The sequence below is a fragment of the Ovis canadensis genome, chromosome 3 (assembly GCF_042477335.2).
Source record: "Ovis canadensis isolate MfBH-ARS-UI-01 breed Bighorn chromosome 3, ARS-UI_OviCan_v2, whole genome shotgun sequence".
NCBI classification, from domain to species: domain Eukaryota; kingdom Metazoa; phylum Chordata; class Mammalia; order Artiodactyla; family Bovidae; genus Ovis; species Ovis canadensis.
The window spans coordinates 168,093,196-168,114,701 of NC_091247.1; the positions used below are offsets into that span (position 1 = coordinate 168,093,196).

At 58.2% G+C, this 21,506-nt stretch overlaps 1 protein-coding gene across 2 annotated transcripts in view; it reads right to left on the reverse strand.

Annotated features, from left to right (window-relative positions):
• Positions 1 to 21,506, reverse strand: part of LRP1 (LDL receptor related protein 1) — a 79,892-nt gene that overhangs the window by 23,089 nt on the left and 35,297 nt on the right. For both annotated transcript variants that reach the window (XM_069584935.1, XM_069584934.1), the window contains exons 16-42: positions 20,899 to 21,039; positions 20,676 to 20,801; positions 20,138 to 20,254; positions 19,269 to 19,349; positions 17,500 to 17,667; positions 14,010 to 14,192; positions 13,431 to 13,631; positions 12,149 to 12,394; positions 11,750 to 11,947; positions 9,883 to 10,087; positions 9,549 to 9,713; positions 8,792 to 9,036; positions 8,501 to 8,632; positions 7,982 to 8,209; positions 7,619 to 7,793; positions 7,432 to 7,526; positions 6,992 to 7,141; positions 6,735 to 6,875; positions 6,302 to 6,436; positions 4,669 to 4,800; positions 4,314 to 4,448; positions 3,989 to 4,118; positions 3,739 to 3,865; positions 3,241 to 3,392; positions 3,024 to 3,148; positions 2,375 to 2,752; positions 927 to 1,116 (exon numbers count right to left, since the gene is read on the reverse strand). In XM_069584935.1, coding sequence (XP_069441036.1) covers positions 927 to 1,116; positions 2,375 to 2,752; positions 3,024 to 3,148; positions 3,241 to 3,392; positions 3,739 to 3,865; positions 3,989 to 4,118; positions 4,314 to 4,448; positions 4,669 to 4,800; positions 6,302 to 6,436; positions 6,735 to 6,875; positions 6,992 to 7,141; positions 7,432 to 7,526; positions 7,619 to 7,793; positions 7,982 to 8,209; positions 8,501 to 8,632; positions 8,792 to 9,036; positions 9,549 to 9,713; positions 9,883 to 10,087; positions 11,750 to 11,947; positions 12,149 to 12,394; positions 13,431 to 13,631; positions 14,010 to 14,192; positions 17,500 to 17,667; positions 19,269 to 19,349; positions 20,138 to 20,254; positions 20,676 to 20,801; positions 20,899 to 21,039 — 4,501 coding nt within the window. The remainder of the gene's footprint in view (positions 1 to 926; positions 1,117 to 2,374; positions 2,753 to 3,023; positions 3,149 to 3,240; positions 3,393 to 3,738; positions 3,866 to 3,988; positions 4,119 to 4,313; positions 4,449 to 4,668; positions 4,801 to 6,301; positions 6,437 to 6,734; positions 6,876 to 6,991; positions 7,142 to 7,431; positions 7,527 to 7,618; positions 7,794 to 7,981; positions 8,210 to 8,500; positions 8,633 to 8,791; positions 9,037 to 9,548; positions 9,714 to 9,882; positions 10,088 to 11,749; positions 11,948 to 12,148; positions 12,395 to 13,430; positions 13,632 to 14,009; positions 14,193 to 17,499; positions 17,668 to 19,268; positions 19,350 to 20,137; positions 20,255 to 20,675; positions 20,802 to 20,898; positions 21,040 to 21,506) is intronic.

The following is a 21,506-nucleotide window of genomic DNA, read 5'->3' on the forward strand; positions in this document are numbered from 1 at the left end:
ACTGTTTCTAAGTAGCTGCTTTGGGGTTTTGTTTGTCCCTTAGTTTCCTAGTAAAACTTTAGGAAAACATTCCAAGAGCTGCAGAATTCAGGGGCAAAATGGTTTGCTCATATGTGGGCCAAGAGTGCCAAGGTGATGGTGGGGGTGGGGCTGCCCCTGCAAGAGGGTCGAGTGGATGGAGGCTGCGGGTGTGCACCACCCAGGGGGCTTCCTCCCAAATTCTCCATCTGCAACCTTAGCTCAGCCTCCTGTGCTTCCTCAGGCCTACGCCCTCTGCCCCCTTGCATGCCCCCTCTGCCCCCTTGCATGCCCCCCAACCCACAGAGACTCAACTGGGCTGGGCTCAGGCTCTTCCCCTGCCTGGAGCCCTCCCTCCTCCCACGCTTGCTCAAAGCTCTGCCCTACCCAGGCCGCCCTTCTCTGGCTCTTTTCCACTTGCAGGCCCTGTGCCAACCCACTGCCCCTGTGATGCCTCTCCGTCATCACACCCAGCCCTGTGCCGTCATCCGTTTCCCACCAGTGAGTTCTCTCCCCAGTTAGGTGGCTGGAACAGGCCCAGCTCAAGGCTTCCACACAACAGATGTTTGGTGAACAAACTTTGCTTGAAACTTAGAGACCAAGAAATACAGAGGACCTGCTGTGTGCCTTGAGCATGGCCCTGTGATGAATGAATCCAGAGAGCCCGCCAGAGGCCTCTCACTCTCTCCTTGATGAGGCGTCTGAGATGGTACTGTCTTTATATTACAGATGAGGAAACAGAAGCTCAGAGAGGTCTCGTGGCTGGTTCCAGGTCTCACAGCAAGAAAGTGGCTAAGCTCAGGTTAGAGCCAGACCTTCCCTCTTCTGCATTCCCTACTCCAATCTGTCTGGGGGCAGTTTCTGCCCCCCTGTGCCCACCCGTCCCCACACCCTGGGCTCCCACTCACTTCTGGCACTCGTCCAGCACAAAGGCCCTGGGGTGATCGTCTCCAGACATGGTGATGACCGTCTCACGCTCAAAGGCCCCTGGGCGGGTCTGGTCCACTGTGTGGCGGGTGATGGTGGATGTGGTGTAGCTTGTCCAGTAGAGTGTGTCCCAACCCCGGTGATAGGCCAGGCCTTCCACAGAGCCCACGTCTGCGGGGAGATAGGAGCAGCAATGGATCAGGACAGGGCCAGAGAGCAGAGCACAGGGGCACCCAATTTCCTGCACACGGGAAGTGCGGGAGCTGGGGAGTGTGTGTGTGGGGCGGCCCTCAGCGCCCCCAGGCCCTCCTGCACCCAAACGATTTGTGGTCCATCCCCTAACCCTTCTTCCGGTGTCTCTCCACCGCTGGCTAGATTTGGCTTTATGCTACGGTACACCTCCTGGAGCCAGAGTTCTGCCAAGTTGGATGCAAACTGGATTTCAGTAAATCAGCTCCCACGTGGGCTGTACTGGGGAGCCTCCAACTTCTAGACCCTGAACTGGATTGACTGGTAGACACCTGAAGCTCAGGTTAAAGAACGGAGAGCGTGATGAGAGAGACGCGGCAGAACTTAGCTTAAGAGAGACAGACTCAGGGGTTTCAGCGGCTTCAAGATGTCTGGTGATGTGGTTGCCAGAAGGCTGCGTTAATAGAACTATTGTAGCCCGAACAATAGCCCGGAGAAGGTGACAGCCCTGCCAGGCTCTCCAGATAAGCTACGATTACAGAGTATCGAGTTCCGCTTCGGACACTACATTTTCAGACAGATGTGGGGACGGGGCTCTGGGAGGCAGAAAACGGCAAGGAGGTTGAAAGGACAGCTCTGTGTTTATCACCACGGTATACCTAGCACCTAGTAACGCACTTGGCAGGTCTTTACGGACAGGAATGACAGATGTATGAACAAGTGAATGAGGCAAAGGACCTGGGGCATTGAGCCCAGAGCAGAGAAGACTAGCGGAACAGAACAGAACTTCCCCAGGAGCATGCAGGCTGTCCCGGAATGCAGCTCTAGAGCCTCCCACCTGATGTCTCAGATCATCCTGTTCTTTGCCAGATGAGCAATCTGAGGCTGTGAGAGCACGGAAAACTTGCCCAAGTGACTGAACTCCTGTGTCTGGGGTTGACCCACCCGGTCTCTGCAGCCTGTTCTATGAGTAACCAGATACACAGAGGCAAGCTTTCGCTTATTCTGTCTACCTTGAGGGCAGAACGAGGACCGGAGGGGACCAACTCTGACTCCAACGAGAGAGACTTTCAGTAACACACAGCGGGATTCACTGGCTGTTTGTCAGGGACGCCAAAGCAAGTGGAATTCAGATCCGGGGCAGGGCTGGGTTAGCCAGCGTCCACGGCATCCCTGCCCTGAGTCTGGGCCGACCCTCCCCACCCCCCAATTCCTGGGAAGAAAGGAAGTCTGGGCTCACTCTCCACAATGGTGGTCCTGCCCGAGCCATCGTCATTGATCTGCTGGATGTTCCCAAAGTGGATGTCGCTGAAGAAGATGCGGTTGGGGGTGCCCGGGGAGGTGCCTGCTCGGTAGTCGAAGGCCAGGGCGATGACGTTCTTCATGTGCTCGGGGTCCTCGAAGGGCTGCACCGGTGCGTTAAGGTTGCGCTCGTCAGACAGGTGCACGCTCTTGAGGATGGTGCGCTCTGAGTAGAGCAGGTAGCCCGCGTACTCGCGACACGACGCCCCGTCCTCAGCCAGCATCCCGTGGGCGCAGGCACAGGCCCGCTGCCCGTTGCCTCGGTACAGGCACAGCTGCTGGCACCCGCCGTTGTCCACCGCACACACATTGGTTCCTGGCGGGGGCAGCCACGGGGAAGGCAGAGGTCACGGTGGGCAGGGCCAGCTGGCTGCCCCTGTCCTCTCAGCTGAGGTGGAAACTCTGGTTGGCGCCCTGCTCTGCCTCCACGTCCCCACTTCAGACAACCCTCCAGGCCCTGGCACTCAAGCCCTTCAGCCTCTCCTCACCACCCCTGGGTCTCTCTCATCGTGCTCTCCTGGAAGTTGCCCTGCGGTCTAACTTCTTCCCCAGGCCCTCTCTTGCCCAGCCCAGAGCCCCAGCCTTGCCTTTCTGCCGGTCCCGGTTGAAGACTTTGATGTCTTTGAGCTGGACACCGATGCCTGTTCGCAGGGGCACTGAGTCGGTGGCATTGTCCTTGCTCCCGCGCTTGATGGAGCCGTTGGCATGAGTCCTGCGGGGAGGCAAGGGGCCATGAGCAGGTTTTCAGCTTGGGCTCAGCGGGAGGGGACGATGGCCCAGGGGAAGGCCAGGACAGAGGCCCACCTGTCACTCCAGTAGATGAACTCCTCAAACACGGACACTGAGAACATGTCCATGTTGTTGCTGGACAGCACTACCTCGCGGTCCTCGCCCGTCTCCAGGTCGATTCGCTCAATTTTGTCTGTCCGGGCGTCGCACCAGTATAGCTTCCCATCCTGCAGGCCAGAGTCGCCCACCTCACTGCCAGCTCCACGTCCCAGGCGGCATGGGGCACTCATTCCCGCCTCACTGTCTCCTCCCTCCTTGCTCTACATCCTCCCGCTTTCTGACCTGCGGCTCTGCTGGCCTCCCTCTAGCGCCCACTTCTGAGTGACCTCCCTGACCATCTCCTGGGTGGTGGAACCCTACTCTGCATGGGGCCTGGGCCAGAGGACCCCATGACTCCTTGGTCCATTTTTTCCCACCAATGGGCATGTCACATGAGATTCAGTGGGGAGCTGCCCCTCCCCGCAGAGCGCGAGTTCCGCCTCTTTGGCCGTAGGGCTGAGCCTGCATCCAAACCTGATAGTCCACGGAGATGCCGTTGGGCCAGCTGATGCTAACGTTAACCAGCACCACTCGTTCATTGCCATCCAGCCGAGACCGCTCAATCCGTGGGTACTGGCCCCACTCAGTCCAGAACAAGTACCTGGGGTGAAGGTGGAAGAGGGGGTCAGTCCCCAGAGCATGGAGGAGAACAGGCCTGTGGCCAGAGGGCCTGGACCAGACCAGAACCAGGAGTGGGGACTGGTCAGCCCACCCTGCTCCTCACCCCTTCTCCGGGTGGACTGTGATTGCCCGGGGCTTGTCCAGACCCTGGGAGATGACCACGTAGCGGAAAGAGCCATTGAGCCGGGCAACTTCAATGACATCAAAACCCTGGTCCGTCCAGTAGATGTTGCCTGAGGAGGGAGGAAGGCAGGGGGCTCAGGGGGGCATGTGGGGACTCGTGTACCTCGTCCCCTCCAGCCTTCTGAGACCCCCGCTTCTCCCCATCTGTTCCTGCCTACCCCTTCTCCTCAGACCCCCTCCTCCTGAGACCCCACTGCCCCAGTCCTCTGCCTCACCTGCAGTCCCTCAGCCCCCCTAGAGCTCACCGGCGATCCAGTCCACTGCAATGCCCTCCACGCGGCCAATGCCGTTGGTCACCACATCCTCACGCCACGTCTGGTCCCGCTTAGCCCGGCTGATGGTGCTCAGGCCCATGTCCACCCAGTAAATGGTGTCATTCTCTGGGGGCAGAGGAGCCAACATGGGGATGCTCACCGAGGCAGGGGACAAGGTAGAGGGGTCAAAATCACAAGGGGATGACTGAGAGCTGGGGAGACCAGTGGCTTGGGACGGTATAGCAGGGTAGGGCAGCTGTGGTCAGGCAACCTCTCCCTGGTCCCCCAGAACACTTCACCACGAAGGGAAGGCCATGTCCCGCCCCCTCCTGCCACCGTGGCTCACCAGCATGGAAGTCAATGCCGACAGCCAGGGAGGTCCCCGACACTGGGACCAGGGCGTCTGACTTGTCGTTGGGATCCAGCGGGATTCCCCGGATCCCCTCATGTACAGAGTACAGGAGAAAGGAGCCCACACCTGAAACACAAGCACACTGGGCATGAGCCTCGCTGACACCCCTTAAGCTTGGCTCTGTCACCCACAAACCCTTTTGATACCTCCTCCCACCCATCACATCTCCCCTCTCACCACACACCCTAGCTTGGGGCCTGGGTGGGGACAGGTCCAGTCAAGTCACCTGGCCAGCTCCAGGGAACCACCTGTGAGACCCCTTAGTGCCCACTAGAGGGCAGCAGAGACCAGGCTTTCACTTCACACAACCAGCTCTGCCTCACTCTCCGGGTCACACAACCCTTCAACAACCCTAAAGGCGTTAGGGAGGATCTGGAGAGGTTCAGATGAGTCAACAGGACCGAGTGACTCCCCAGTCTAGATTTTCACCCTAGTTTCCTCTTTGTCCTCGTCTGTCTGGTCTGTATCACATCCTTGGGTCTCTAGCACCCGGCTCCTGAGCCAGCCTCCTTCCCAGTTCCCCATTTCTTACAAGGTGCCACTATCCATGCACCCTAGAATTTCCCCCTGCCTTTATCCCCTTGCAAAGCACATCCTCAACTGAATCCCCCTAATGGGCCCTGGTTGCTCAGGATCCTTGAAAAAAAGGATTCATGGTCGAGAGTGGGGAGACTCCAAACACTTAAGAGTCTCCCCACAGAAAATTCTCAGAGCAGATGAGCATATGGAAGGCTCTGAGAAGTTCTGCAGCAAAAAAAAAAAAAAAAATCCACTTAAACTTAGTTCAACCCAGTGTTTCTTTCTGTAACATCGACCACATCAAAGAGGGAGGTTCCTAGGAGTGCACTTTGGGAAATGCTGTCCTGGGGCGGGCTTGTAAATCAGTCAGCAAGTTCTTCTGAAACAGCTCCGAGTTTCATCCCTTCTCTTCAACCCCGCTGCTGAGCCCCAGCCCAGGCGAACAGCCTCCTGACTGGTCTAACTGCCTTGGTCTCTCCCTCCCCCACTCAGCCGGCTCTCTGCCGCCAGGTTAATCTGCCCCAAACACCACTTTCCAGGTGCTCCTGGCTGAGAACCTGCAGAACCCCGCCTGCCCCACAGCCTCACCCATGAACCCCACACCCTGCCCGCCACTCGGGCTGGCACCTCAGGGCCTTGCACCCACCCTCCTACTGCTCTGGACCCCTTGCCTGGCATGTTGTCCCTTCTCCTTCAAACCACACACTCAAATCCTCTGTGCCCAGCATACTTCTTGCATGAAGTGACCCTGGTGTCCCCTCCGACATCTATTTCTCCAGAGTCCTACTGAAGTCAGAGCCACTTCATTTCTCCCCTCCCCCACCTTTGGTTAAGCCTGCTGAGCACAGGGACAGGGACTTCTGTCCCCTGCCTCCCCCATAGCAACCAGCACAGTGGACGCTGACTAAGCATCTAACCCAGAAGGCACTTAATACACAATGGACTTGTCCTGTGCCCAAGCTGAGAAGAGGAAGGTGGGCTGTAGACAAAGACAAGCCGGGTTGGGGACCGGGGTCAAGGGGAGGGGAGCAGAGGCAGGGGCACTGACCCTCGCAGGCCTGCTGACCACTCCGGAGGCTGTAGCCGGCCGTGCACATGCAGGAGCGGGTCGTCTCGGACGTGGGCAGGCAGAGCTGCGAGCAGTCGCCGTTGTTGACGCTGCAGGGATTGGTGCCCTCGTGGTCTGGGGGCGAGTGGGAGGCACAGAGAAAGGGTTACTGGCTCTCTGCAGGACTCGGCGTCAGGCCTGAGCATGCCTTGGGACAGGATGGTCACCCCTGACCCCAGACCTTGTGGGGGTTACCACCCCTGCCCAGAGGGTCTCCAGTCCTGCAGGGCCCCTGGCCCTTGTGAAAGAGGGGCCCCATGGATGGTGAGCAGAACCTAACCCGTTTTCATTCCCTTCGCTTGCTCAGGGCTCCTCCTGGCGCAGCCCTGGCCTCTGACCCCAGCCCACTGGCCCTGCCCTCGCCCTGCCTCACCCAGCTGGATGCTCTCATCGTAGACCTTCATGTGCATCACCAGGGTGGTGCTGTTCCGCAAGACCACGGACCCCGAGCCGTCAGCCTTGTTGCACGTGCCCATCTTCTCCGACACCTGATCTGCCCACCACAGCTTGTCTCCTGGGGAGGCAGGAGGGGATGAGACCCCCGAGGAAGGCCCCACCCCAGGCCAGCCCTGTCTCCCTGGCCCTGCCTGCTCTGCTCCAGCCCCTGGCTCCCAGGCCAGTGGCCCTCACCCATGATGGCCAGGGCGGTGGCCTTGCCCAGCTGGTTCCGCATGGTGTCGATGACCTCTAGCTCGCTCCCATCCAGGTTGCAGCGGTTGATGGTGTGGTTCTTGGAGCTGATCCAGTAGAGTTTGCTCTCAGGGAAGTCGATCGCCAGGCCTAGAAGAAGAGGGGTGTCACGGCCAGAGAGCCCAGCACCCACCAGGGCTGGGGGCCAGGAGCCTGAGTGGCTGGGGTCCTTCTCACCTCTGGCGATGGGCAGAGTATGTGTGAGGTTTAGGGGGAGGGTACTGAGAATAAGCACTAAGCTGGGAGCTCAGGGAGACGGAGGAGTGACAGGGAGGAATCCCTGAGAGCAGAGGGGCAATGGTTGGGGGGAACCCTGAGGGCATCTCTGGCTGGAGGAATTAGGGGAGGAGGGGCCGCAGAGTAGCAGGACGGGCCCGTACCCACAGGGCCCCTCTGGCCACTGAAGAGCAGGGTGCGGTTGCTGCCGTCCATGTTGGCCATGCTGATGTTGTCACCGTCTGTCCAGTAGAGCTTCCTAGGGGCGCCAGGAACCGGGGACAGTCAGAGTCCTCTTCTTCCCCCGCCCTACACCCCACGCCCTTCAACCTGGGGCCCCGCAGGACATACCCACGCAGAGGGTGGACGACCAGCCCGTGGGGCTGCTCCAGGCCCTGCACTACCGCATTCTTGAAGGAGCCGTCCAGCCGGGCCACGTTGATCTGCTTCTTGTTGGTGTCATAGCTCGTCCAGAACAGGTTTCGGGACACCCAGTCGACAGCCAGCCCGTGGGCGTTTGGCAAGTCTGGGGACACAGTGGGGAGCTGTGGTTGGGTGTTTGCAGGACACAGGTCAGGGGGCTCGAGGGGAGGGCACCGGCTGGTTTCTGGGGGAACAGGGATCATGACCCAGGGATGGAAACACTCCAGGGGAAAGGATTCGGAGAAGGGACAGCAGGACCCAGGGAGCCATGGGGTGGGGGCCGGACAGAACCTGCAGAGACGACTGTCTCCACGCCGGTGCCGTTGATGAAGGCCCGCTTGATGGCCTGGGTCCGCACATCGGACCAGTAAACGCGCTGCTCGCGGGCGTCGTAGTCCAGCACCGTGACGTTGTCGATGTCGGGCACCGTGAAGGAGATGATGTAGTTGTAGTAGGGGGCGTCCAGATCCACACCCCGGATCTCCATCTGACGTGCGTACAGCAGGAACTTCTTAAACTCTGCAGGCACAGGGCAGGTCACTGAGGGCAGCCTCCTGCCTCCACGCCTTCCACCCACCCAGACTATCGCGGTTCCTTCTATCTGCTGCTGGCCCTTGGCAATCAGAGAGACCTCACCGGGAACAACCTTCCGCTCGGGACGCCAGTCTTTTCTGACAGCAGCTGTCTCCGGAGCCTCTCCCGTCAGGCCCCCCCCCAGCTGAGATCGCCTACCTTTGCTCAGAATCTGCAGCTGGGATAGCCTGACCCTCCCCCATCAGCCTCGGTGTCCCCCTGGCTCGGGGGCCCTACCGTAGCAGGTGGTGTTGTCCTTGTGGAGCTTCATGAGGTGCGGGCAGGCACAGGAAACTGTCCGGTTGTAATCGATGAGACACAGGTGGGAGCAGGGGCCCCGGCCCCCGTTGGCCTCACAGGGGTTGGGAGCTGGCGGGGAGGGGAAACAAGACCATCCAGTGACCCTGCCGGCCCTGCTCCCCTGGCCCACACCCACTTCCTGTCCCCGTGTCGCTGCCACCGCCCCAGCACAGACCCCTCCTGTCTGCGAGGCTTCTGTGGAGGTTGCTGTCCTGTCCGGCCCCTTACCCATGGGCTGCCGGGAGGGGTGGTACACCTGCAGGTCAAAGGGCTGTGTGTTGGTTCTCTGGACCACGGTGACATTGTGGCCCGTCCACTTGTTGGCCTTGGCCAGTGTGTTTGTCCGCCAGTCCGTCCAGTACACCTCGCCTCCATACAGCGTCACTGCAAACGGGTGCGACAGGAACTCGTGTCCCCGAAGCACCTCCATGTGACCGGAGCCGTCGTAACGGGCAGAGTAAATGGCGTCTGACCTGAGAGCATGGTTTGGGGCAGAGTGAGGAGCCAGTGGGAACCTGAGACCTCGGGGCACGTGGCCCGGAGTTCCCACCTTCCCAGCCCTGGCCCTCGGCACCGCGTGGAGCAAGAAACACATGACTCAAGGGCTGGGACCCCAGCTCTGACCCCAGTTCCCCTGCCCCTTCACTCTCCCCAGCACACAGGGCTGGGGTGAAGTTTAGAAAAAGATGCCCCCTTCAGGGACATCAACTAAAAAAAGTCCCGCCCCCTCAAGCAGAGCTTACAGATGTATGAGCAAGCATGGTGTTGGGGGCAGCCCTGCCTCTGCCCTCCTCCATCTGCACCTCTTTCCCAGCCCAGCCTCTGCCCCTGCTCAGTGCTCTTCCTGGGCCCTTGTCCGGCTCCAGCTCCACTTCCGTCCTGGCCTTCTCACCATGCTCGAGGCTACTGGGTCCTGGGACCCTCAGCCCTGCCCTGTCCCCAGGGGGCCGGGAGGACAGGGCTCCCAGGAGGTGCAGGTGCTGACCTGGCGTCGATCCACAGAATACGCTTCTCCAGGTAGTCCACAGTGAGGCCGTTGGGCCAGCCCCCGGAGCCTGTCTCCCGGTGGATGGTGCGGCGCCCAGCCCCACTCATGGAGGCTGCCTCGATGCGGGGCAGGCTGGCATCCCAGTCCGTCCAAAACAAGATCCTGGGGGAGTGGGGAGGGGATCAGGAGGGCCAAGGTCGAGGCCTGGGGGAGGGGTTGCGGGAGGATCCTTGGTGAAGGGTGGAGGAGGCAAGGAGTACTGGGGAGATGGGTGTGCCTGGCCCCTTCAAGGGAGTCACAGGGCCAAAACACGTCTGGGCAGGGCCCTCACCCATCCCGGGGATCCAGTGCAATCGCCCTGGGGTGCTCAATGTCGCCGGCCAGCAATGTGGTTCGGAGGGTCCCATCTAGCTTGGCCACCTCAATCTGGTCCAGGTTACTCTCCACCCAGTAGATGTTGCCTGCAATCCAGTCTACAGCCAGGCCCTCGGGTGTGGCCAGGCCATACTGAATCACCACCTCGAAACTGGTCAGGGCTGAAGAAGAGAGGTCGCAGGAGGTTAGACTCACCTGGGGTGGGGGGGGTGAGCTCATGATACATGCTAGGAATCCTGGATGGCCCACCCCAACCTTGACACCTCTGTGAACACCTCTGGTGTGCCCTGAATTCAACAGAGCTTCCCAGAACCCCCACTCTCCTCACCCAGGCCCCCTGCCCCAGGAGGTCAAGAAGAAGCCTGGCTTCTAGAACCCTGGAGAAGGGGAAGTGGCAACTATCTTCTGCCTGTGACTCTCTGAAGGGCCAATTCCTGGGAGGAGGTCTGAGCAGAGGGTGGGGGCTTTGGGGAATAGACCTAGACTCAATATGAAGCAGACAGGATTTTCTAGAAGTCATTCCACAGATGGTCCTGGAGGTCTTTCCACGGTTATATATATATATATATATATATATATATATATATATACACACACACACACACACACATACATACACACACACATTTACTGTGTTGAATGCTAACTCTTTTCAACCCTGTGGACGGTAACCCACCAGGCTCCTCTGTCCATGGGATTCTCCAGGCAAGAATACTGGAGTGGGTTTCCATGCCCTCTTCCAGGGATCTTCCCAACCCAGGGACTGAACCTGGGTCTCCTGCACTGCAGCCAGAATCTTTACTGTCTGAGCCACCAGGGAAGCCCTATATACATATATAATAATTTAGAAACTGTTACATAATGTGAACATTTTCACAGTCTACTTAACCATCTCCTAGTTGATGGACATTTGAGATGGTTCCAGGTTTTCTCTATGGGCCTCTCTGGTGGCTCAGATGGTAAAGAATTTGCCTGCAATGCAAGAGATCTGGGTTCAGTCCCTAGGCTGGGAAAAGCCCCTGGAGAAGGGCATGGAAACCCACTCCAGTATTCCTGCCTGGAGAATTCCATGGAGAGAGGAGCCTGGCGGGCTACAGTCTATAGGGTCACACAGAGTTGGACACAACTGAGCAACTAACACTTCACACTTTTCTCTATGACAATACCACCTCCTCTAGTGAAATGCACTTCTTTCAAGTGTCTGCTCAGAGGTCAGCTTCTCAGGGGGCTTTCCATGACCATCCAGTTTAAATGCCACCGGGGTTCTCCCGCCTGCCCTGCCCCCTTTCTCCTTATCCACAGCACTACACCCTCCGCCAGTCTGCGCTGCACTTGTTCCCTGTGTTTCTCTCTGATGTTCCCACTGGTGTGTAGGCTCCATGAGGGCAGACATTCTGTCTTGCTTGGCTCCCTGCTGTTTCCCCTGGGCCTGGAGTGTGTGGCAGGGGCTCAGGAATGAGCGTTATTAAAGAAGCAAGTCTGTGATGGGTCAGGCTGCTTCAGGACAGAAGGCAGGGTTCAGGTACCCCACCCCTAAATGGCTTTTTTCTTGCAAGCCTGCAATTCTGGCCATTCCAAAGAAAGGCTGATCATTTTGTTAATTATCAGGCTGGCAGCTCTGCTGAGGATAATTACCGGGCGTCAGACACTGAGACCCACAGCAAAATCTAACCCAATTAACAAGAGTGTGGGGGATAGGGGAACTTGGGGCCTCTGCTCCAGGCAGTCTGCATCTGGTCCCGTGGATCTGAAAGCCCAAGGGCCGAGTCTGGGGTGCACTGGGGCCCCACGTCGGCGTCGGTCTAGGGACAGGCAGGGGTCACCTCCGTTGTCCAGCAGCTTCCCGCGGTAGATCTTGTCCTCCACCACGTCGGTCCAGTAGAGGGCGCTCTGGCTGAGGTGGAAGTCCAGGGCGATGGTGTTGCGCAGGCCGGGTACCAGCACGCTGTAGTCCCCTTTGTGGAGGTCGATGCGCCGGATCTCGTGGCGGTTGGAGAAGATGATGAACGGCTTGAAGGGGTCTAGGGAGGGGTGTGATGGGGTCACTTCTTGCCCCCGAGCCACCCTGTCCAGGCGCAGACAGGGTCTCCGTGGGCCCTGGCACTGGGCCCAGATGGAAACCTCAGCCTGCCCCTGTAGTTCAGCCGCCGCACCACTCCCCTCTGCCACCCCCCTCGCCCCCCCGCCCTGTTCCCCCCTCCTCGGTCTGGACTGCCTCTCACCCAGGCTGCGGCAGCTCTCGCCATCCGGCTCTAGCACCCAGCCCTCGTAGCAGGAGCACTTCACGCTGAACTTGTTCTGGTCGCATTTCTGGCTGCACTTGAGATGCTTGGCGCAGTAGCTCTGGATCTGGCAGGTGTGGTTGTCAGGCCCCAGCTCCATGCCCAGAGGGCATGAGCATACAATGCCTTCACCGGGTGCCACGGAGCAGTTGTGGCTGCAGCCGCCATTGTTCAGAGAGCATTGGTCTGGGGTGGGGGGCAGGGAGCAGGGGACAGGATCAGGGTCAGGATCAGAGGGAGGCAGGTCCTTTCCATTCCTCTGCCTCCTTGCTTCCCAGGCACCCCTGGGACCAGGGTTCGCGTCCCTGCACCCACCGCGTGGGTGGTCATTTCCTCTCTCCAGGAGCACCCCTCCATCATGGTCGCATCTTTCTCTCCGATCTCTATTTCCCAGCCTCTTCTTGAGCCACGGTGTGGGCCCCAGCCTTTTGCCTCTCTCTGAGGCGGGGGGGGGGGGGGGGGGGGGGGGGGGGGGGGGGGCTTTCCTCTATCTCTCCTGATGCGGGTGTGATTTGGGGGTGGGGTGCGGTAGGGAATGTCCTGCTCCAGGTCCTCGGACACACCCCAGGACCTGTCTGCCCTGACTGATGACCCTTCAGTGTTTCTTAGGGCTGGTCCTTATCTCCCACTCTTCTCCAAGGAACCAGCCGGGCTCAGAGGCGATAAGGGGCTCTGCTCCTCATCCCGGAGTCACACCAGGCGGCCCTCCCTGACCCTCGTCCTTTTGATCTTGAATGCACAGCCTCCTCCCCCAACCTTCTCACTCACTCAGCAGGACAGAGTGCCTGCCCTCCTGACTACATCAAGCCTCAACCCTGGTGCCTTCACACTGAAAGCCGGCTGAAGGAGGGGGCTGGGCCTGCAGGGAGGGGCTGCACTGCAGTGTCTCCCCTGCACTTCATGGGCTGTGTGACTTTGCACCAGCTCTTCAACCTCTCTGAGCTTCAGTTTTCTCATGGGTAAGATGGGGGTGAGAATTGTATGTGTCTCACAGGGCTGCTTTATGGATTAAATGCTGTAACAGTGGTAACACTGAACATAGCCTCTTGGAAGTGGGTTTTTTAGTAATAGCTCTGAGGACTGCTCCCCCAGCAGCCAGATCTGCCCTTTCTAGCCTGAGACCCCCTCCCCACAGAGCTTGTCCTGTTGCACGGCCCCGGCCTGGCCCAGCCTCCTTGTCTAGCTCCCTTGCCCATTTGTCTTTCCTGGGCCCAGGACTCACCACAGAGCTCTCCCTCATCCGAGCCATCTCCACAGTCATCGTTGCCATCACACAGCTTGTCGGGCGGCAGGCAGACCGAGGTGTTGTTGGCACAGGGGTGCGAGGGGGGCCTGCAGGCCAGGGACTCACAGTTCTCCTCATCCGAGTTATCCTCACAGTCGCTGTCGCCGTCACACACCCATGCTTTGCTAATGCACCGAGCTGGGGAAGGGGTACAGCATCAGGGGCCAGGCCTGGCCAGCAGGGCTCTCTGCACCCTCTTCCCCGACCTGGTGGGCTTATCTAATCAGGCCATAACTATAATGCCTTGGGGTCCACTAGGAACCTTGAGGCTTTTTCTGTCAAATTCACATGGGCAACAAAGAAGGCACGAACCTGCAGGAGGTGCTGACATTCAGCACTGGAGAGGGTTTTGGTTCCCAGGGCCCCTACTGCAGGCTCTGGCCCTTTCATACCTCCCCCATACATCTGGCATAAGCTTTTTTCTATATAGCCTTTTGCCTCACGGTGTCCCCCTTGCCCTTGCCCTGCTCTCAGTATCATCTGTCTGTGCAGTTTCTCTTCAGTCCTTCTTTTTACCAGAGTCTTTGCAGCCAAACTTGACGTTGGGATCACAGACGTGGGTCACTCCCTCACAGCTCTTCTCGTCACTGGAGTCCATGCAGTCAGTGTCCCCGTCGCAGCGCCACCGCAGGGGGATGCACAGACCATCCAGCCGGCACTGGAACTCATCACTGTGGCAGCCGCCAGGAGGCCTTGTGGCTGCAGGGGCACAGGTGGCGGGCTCTGGATCAGCCATTCCCATCTCTACCTTTCTATACCCCTCCTGCCACACCTGGCCCGGGGCTATGAGCTGAGGCAGGCTGGAGAGATCTCTGAGTCCCACTGACTTTCCCTGCAAGTGCTAACTCCAAGTCAGGGTCGTGACACCTTCCAGGGCTTAGAAATCCTCTTGTTTCACCTCCCTATTTCACACATGTGAGCTCGGCTGGATAAGCAATTTGCTAGGTCAAAGCTCAAATGACCCCCACCTTAGCCTAGCCTCTGCTGCACTCGTTCACTTCACAAACACTTACTGAGCACCTACTGTGTGCCAGCCACTGTCCCAGGAGCCAGCATGAATAAGACAGCATCCTCACCCCTGTGGAGCTGAAGTTCTATCAGGGAAGAGAAACAATGAAGACGCAACATGGAAATCCAGAATGGAACTACAGGTGGTGATCAAGGAAAGCTATGCAGACTAAGCCGGGTCAAAGCTAGGGAGCATGGGACGCTACTTGAGATAGAGTCACGAAGGGCCCCTATGCAGGAGATGTTTGAGCAGAGACCTGAATGACGGGAGCTGTGAGATTAACCATGCATCCCAGGAAGGGGAACAGCTAGCGCAAGCCTCTTGAAACAGGACCACGCGGGGCGTACTCGGAAAATGCCCAGGGTGTATTTAAAGCTGCACAGCTGGGGCAGGTGATGGAGGAGATGAGTGGCAGGAATGCAGGTCAGAGAGGTTGGGGGAACCCTGCCGGCCATGAAGCAGGGCTCAGTATGGATTCGAAGTGTACAGGGAGCCAGGGCAGGCTCGAGGGCAGGGCTGGAGAGTGATCTGATGCGTAGGATGTGATCTGGAGGCTGTGCTGTGACTCAGGAGGCCGGGGAAGGAGCGCAAGCAGTAACCGGGAGGCACGGGTGACTGTGCAGAGCCTCGCCTCGCACTCACGCTCCACCATGAACATGGTCCACGTGCTCATCTCCTCCCTGGACTTCAGCACCAGCCTCCCAGCTGATCTTCCTCCCTCAGGGTTTCTCCCCCGAGCCTCTTCCCAACCTAATGTCCTTCAAGGATTGTCCTCTGAAAGCATTTCCTACATCTCATTTCCTTCCAGGTCTGAGACCCTTCGCAGGTCCCCAGTGCTGGACCTGCGGCTGTAGTCTGTGCCCTCTGGGTGCTGCCTCGATGCCTGCTGTCCCCTCCAGTCTGGGGGCCCTGACCCACAGCCCGATGACCCCTGCAGGAGCGCTCACTTTCACCTTCTAAGTTGTACTGCTGGCTTCTCCAGGCTGTTCCCACCATCCCTGTCTGAAGACCCTCCCTCTTGTCCATAGCCTAAGCCCTCACTGGGGCCCAGTTCAAACCCCACCTCCTCTGAAATGGTCCCCGACATTCCAGCTCACAGCCACAGTTAATAACTGTGACACAACACGCCTGCTCCTATGGGCCAGGCCCCCACATATCTCCTCTCACTTCACAGAGGAGGACACAAAAGAAGACGCCAAGTCTCGGGGGAAGCAACCTGGCCAAGTCTGCCCAGCTGGTGAGGGGCAAAGAGCTTCCCACCTTGCCACCCCTCAGGCCTCCAGGGGTTCTCAGAGTCCCAAGGCACTGTGACCTGCCCCACTCACTGGCCCTTCTCAGACACCCCTTGAGACACAGTCACTGTTTCTGGGCCTTGGGTGACCCTCCCCATCCTCCCTCTCAGTGCTGGACCCACAGCGCACACTCGGTGCTCAGTACTGTTCCCACTGTGTGCACCTTAACTCTACCACGCGGAGGCTGCAGGGTGCTAGTGCAGGGGCCAGATGAAGCCTGGAGAGAGACTCTGGTCTGCCATATTTTCAAAACTTTTCAAACAAATTGCCAGTTGTTACGGCTTGACTTGTGTTCCCTAAAAAGATACTGAAATCTTAACTCATAGCACCCGTGACTAGGACCTTATTTGGAAATAGGTCTTTCTTTGCAGATGATCAACTTAAGATGAGGCCATTAGGGTAGGCCCTGATCCACTGTGACTGCCTACTTATATAAAGAGGGAATCTGACACAGAGACCAACACGCACTCATCGGGTTTGCCATGTCAAGATGAAGGCAGGGACTGGGGTGAAGCTTGTACGAGCCAAGGAACACCAAAGATTGCCAGCAAACACCAGAAGCTAGGAGAGAGGCCTGGAATAGAGTCTCTCTCCTGACCCTCGGAAACGGACTCTGCTGACATTTTGGTCTTGGACTTCCAGCCTCCAGACTGTGAGACATTCGATTTCTGTTGTTTAAGTCACTTAGTTTGTGGTGCTTGGTTATAGCAACCTTAGGAAACTAATATACCAGTGTGTTAAAATGGGTAATTTCAGGTTCCCCTGGTGGCACAGTGGATAAGAATCCGCCTGCCAATTCAGAGGACATCGGTTTGAACCCTGGTCTAGGAAGATCTCACGGGCCGCGGGGCAGCTAAACCTGTGTGCCACAACTCCTGAGCCTGGGCTCCACAAGAGAAGCCACTGCAACGAGCAGCCTGTGCACCACAGCTGGAGAGTAGCCCCCGCTCGCTGCAACTAGAGAAAGTCTGAGCACAGCAACGAAGACCCAGTGCAGCCATAAATATATATATATATTTTAAAATGGGTAGATTTCATGCAAAATCTGCCCTCCTGAAGCCAGGGCAATCTGGGGGCTGCATTATTCCATGGCAACAATGGGCCAGGGCTGAAAAATCAGCTTCCCTTGAGAAGGTCTGTGCCTTTCATTAACCCCAGTCCCCATGGGCCCCTGGTCCTTCCATTAACCCCAGACCCCATAGGTCCTGGAGGCCTGGGCACTGGGGTCCCCCACAGAGCTGACTCCTCTCTCCTTTGGTGCCCACTGTGCTCATCCTCCCCTAGCCCTGTGGGCATCCCTTTCTCACGCTACCAGTGACCGACCACAGGCTGTGTGCTTTCTGTGCATGATCTCACGGAACCCCCACGTCAACGCGATAATGCCCTGCGCTATTATTATCCCCACTTTGCAGATGAAACTCACAGGGGCCCACAGAGATTAAGTAACTTGCTCAAGGCCACCCAGATAGTAAGTTGCAGAGCTGGAGCTCAAACCCAAGGCCACCTGACTGCAAAGCCTGAGATCTTCACAGTGTGTGACATTGATTTGTCCACAGCTTTCCTCTCCCACACGACTGGAAACTCCTGAAGGATAAGAGCTGCTTCAGGGTTATCTCTGGTTCCCAGATGGTGGTGGCAGGCGGTGGGGAGGATGGATGGAGGGTGGATGGTCTGGCCCCCACCCCGCTGGTCCCCAGGTGCCCACCCTGGTTGGTGCAGTTGGCGTGTGTCTCGTCGCTGTAGTCCCCGCAGTCGTTGTCCCCGTCGCAGGTCCAGTGCTCAGGGATGCAGCGCCCGCTGTTGCACTTGAACTGGGTGCTAGAGCAGGAGTGGCTGCAGCCCGCCTCATCGCTGTTGTCCCCACAGTCATTGTCTGGGGGGGGGGGGCGGCAAGAAGGGAAGAGGCGAGCAGGGGGTCAGCACATGACTTTCTCTGTGACCCCAGCGTGGGGTCCCCGCTCCCTCCTCCCCATTCCCAACCTCGACCCACCCCAACCTCCCCACCAAGAAAATAAAAAACAGAAAAGACACAGAAACTGCATAGACTGCAGCATGCACCATGGCCCACGCGGTGGGGGACAGGGAGAGGTGGGTGAGCTCCCGAGGGCCCTTCCCTCAGTCTGCAAGACTGGGGGTGGGGACAGAACGCATTCCTTTCCCCTTTTGGCAGTGGGTGGGAACAGGGGTCTGCTTGCCTAGGGGAAAGGAGAGGGATTTCTCTGGTTAGGGAGGGACAGAGGTGGTGGAGTATAGGTGAAGGCTCTGCTGGGGGGACAGGGTTAGCAAGGACTCGCCCAGAGCCCGAGTGTGGGCATCACCGGCCGGAAGTCTGGGTGAGGGGCACTGCCTGCAGCTGGGAAGGCCAGGGGTCACCCCCTGAAGGCATGAGGGGTGACTGAACCAGTGTCCTGCCGTCTAGGCCTGGTGGGCAGGGCCACCAGACTTCTCTCCACATTTTCAGGACGCTGGAGAAGGTGTTTGGCTGTCCCCTTGGGCTGTGCTCCTGCCTCTTTCCCAGCTGCCTTTGCGTCTCGGATGCTCCCCTCCCGCCATGGCTTGGTCTTCCTGTCCCCACCTCTCTGTCATCTCCTCTCCTGGGAGAGCTCCTTCTGCCCTCTCTGCTTTCCCCTCCACTGTTTTCCTTCTCCCTCTGTGGTCTCCTCTCTCACTTCTCTTTGATTTTCCTCCACATCCTAGGAGCTCTGGGGAGGGGAGCTGCGTGAGGGTCCTGGGGGGCGGCCCAAGGCCAGCTGGGGCTCTAGGGTGATGGTGCATGTGCTTCTATGCACTGACCGGCAGGCTCAGGACAGGTCTTTTCATCAGAGCCGTCCCCACAATCCTTCTCTGAAACACAGAAACCGCCAGGGCGACCATTGGCACACGAGACAAGGCGAAGACGAGGGGCAACGTGGCGCTGACCCAGTACATCCTCACACACGTTAGCTAGGGCTCGAGCCCCTGCTGCGACACATCGCCACGCCACACGAGACAGGACCAGATCCCAGAGACAGCACACACACAACAGTCCACCGGCCCCCGGCTGACATCACCTGGTCCAGGGCTGACCGCCAGGTGGGCTCCCGAGTCTGGAGCCGGAGCCTGGAGGGGGCACCGAGGACCCCAGAAGATGGTTTGTAGGGAGAAGGGAGCTGGGCATGGGCCCTCCTTGCTCTGCCCCTCTGGCCCTTCCTGCTCATCTCTCCCTGGCCCCTGAGCCTCGGCCAGGGGATGGGCAGCTCTGCCCAGAGAGGAACAGCGCTGACAGGCAGTGGGCGGCGTCTCCCCTTGGTCATCCTGGCTCCCCTACAATGTTTCTAGCTCATCCTTATCTCTTCCAGACAACCCGGTGGGGCATCAGAGACTTGGAGAGAGGCCCTGGCTTGATTCTAAAACCCCTCACCTCCCACCCAGGACATGGCTATGGGTTCTAGCTTTCCCAGGAATCAGGGCAGGTGAAGGGAAACAAGCCCTTACCATTATCACATCTCCAGTTGATATTGATGCATCTGCCATTGTTGCAGGTAAACTGAGTCAGGGGGAAGCAGGTAGGATAGGCTGTCAGAGAGAAAGACTAGCTGAGTAGGGTTCTTAAGCTTATACAGCATCACGACACCAGCAGGTAGGTGCAGGGTCCCCACCATAACCCACAGTCCCCTGCTCAGCTAGGTGGGGGAGGGAAGGCTAAGTAGAGGGGCCTCGGCCTGAAACTGCCCATTCACCCCTACCCCCACTAAGCATCCTTTTTTCTTCTTTTAACTTTTTATTTTATATTGGAATATAGCCAGTTAAAAATGTGATAGTTTCAGGTGGACAGCAAAGGGACTCAGCCAGACATACACATGTATCCATTTCTAAGCATCCTTCCTTCAAGCAACTAGTTTCCAAACACAAGCTGTGTGCTGAATGCTTTCCATGCACGATCTCACTGATCCCCCACATCAATGCTGGGATGCGGGTGCCATTATTAGCCCCATTTTGCTGAGGCTTCCCTAGTAGCTCAGATGGTAAATAATCCACCTGCAATACAGGAGACCTGGGTTGGATCCCTGGGTCAGGAAGATCCCTTGGAGAAGGGAATGGCAACCCACTCCAGTATTCTTGCCTGGAAAGTCCTATGGACAGAGGAGCCTGGTGGGCTACAGTCCATGTGGTTGCAAGAGTCGGACACGACTGAATGACTCTCACTTGCAGATGAAATTCACAGGGGTCTATGGAGATTAAGTGACTTGCTCAACGCCACCCAGGTACTAAGCTGCGGGGTCTCTCCAGCACCCCCGCCCCAGGGCCTGTTCTGGTGGACCTTCCCTCCCCGTGCCAGCCTGGCTGTCCTCCGTCTCACTCACCACAAGAGGCTGACTCATCGGAGCGGTCCCCACAGTCATCGTCCAGGTCGCATGTCCAGGAGATGGGGATGCAGCGGCCACTGGCACAGGAGAACTGGTTGGGTGGGCAGGTGCGAGCTGGGGACAGGCGTGGGTGTGAGTGCTCATAGTCCAGTCCTTGCTTTATATTTCATTTTCTTTCCTATTATTCTCTGGCTCTCTAGAAGTCTTCCCAAGGATCTCAAAGCCATTTCTCTTAGAGACGTCATTCAAAATCACCCATGTGATCTCACAGTGGACACTTGATCCCATCACTTGAGGGGTCACTGGTGTCCTTCAAGAAGACTCACCCGCCTTGCTTCTCATCCCCAACCTGGAGTTGTGCTCTGTCTCCTTGCAAGTGGGGCCTCCCAGCCAACCCTGTCCTCCCTCCCCTCTGCCCTGGGTGCCCCCTGCTCCTTTCTCTTCCTGAGGCCCCTCTGTCTCCCCAAGCCTGGCTCCCCTGTCTGCCCTGCCCCGGTGACAGAGCCGGGCCACTCTGGTCTCCCCCCTCCCACACCTGAGCAAGTAGCATTGGATTCGTCTTCACTGTTCCCGCAGTCGTTGTCCCCGTCACAGAGCCAGCGGTTGGGGATGCAACGGTTGTTCTCACACTTGAACCGGTCCGAGGGGCAGGTGTGCTGATCTGGGGAGGGATGGGTCAGGGGTCAGCCAGAGAGAGGGGACTCAGCTCTCCAGCTGCAGCCCGAGGGTCGCTGTCCCACTGCGCGGCAGGCACTCACGGCAGAGGGCAGGGGCCTCGTCGCTGTTGTCCAGGCAGTCGTTGTCCCCGTCGCACTTCCAGCGCTCCTGGATGCAGCGGCTGTTGGAGCAGGCGAACTCGCCAGGCTGGCACTGGGGTGGGGGCACGTAGGATGGGTTCGCTGCGGGCACCACCGGACATGAGGGGGAAAGTCAGACCCAGGTCACGGACAGGTGCTGAGCCCCTGTCCTCTGCTTGTTTCATGATTTTAAAATAATATACACAGTAATTTTTCCCAGGGCATAGTTTTTCAGGAACATATGATCTGGATGGAAGCTGCAACTCTTTGTCAAACCACAGGGTGACGCCTGCTCAGCTGCTTCCAGCTCTGCAATGTGGTCGAAGAATAAAGCAGCTTCCAAGAGAATCTAGAACTCCCTTCTGATCCCAGTGAACAGATCACCTTTGCCCCTCCCTGCCATCTCCATGAAATTGGAAGTCATCTCAGGGACCCCCAGGCCCTGACTTGGTCCCTGGACTTTTCCTTCAAAAATGTGTCAATTCTACAGGCAGGAGTGAAAACAGAACCCTGCCAACTCCTGTCCCCAACACTCACACCGCCATCTGCCTTCAGCTGCCAGCAGTAAA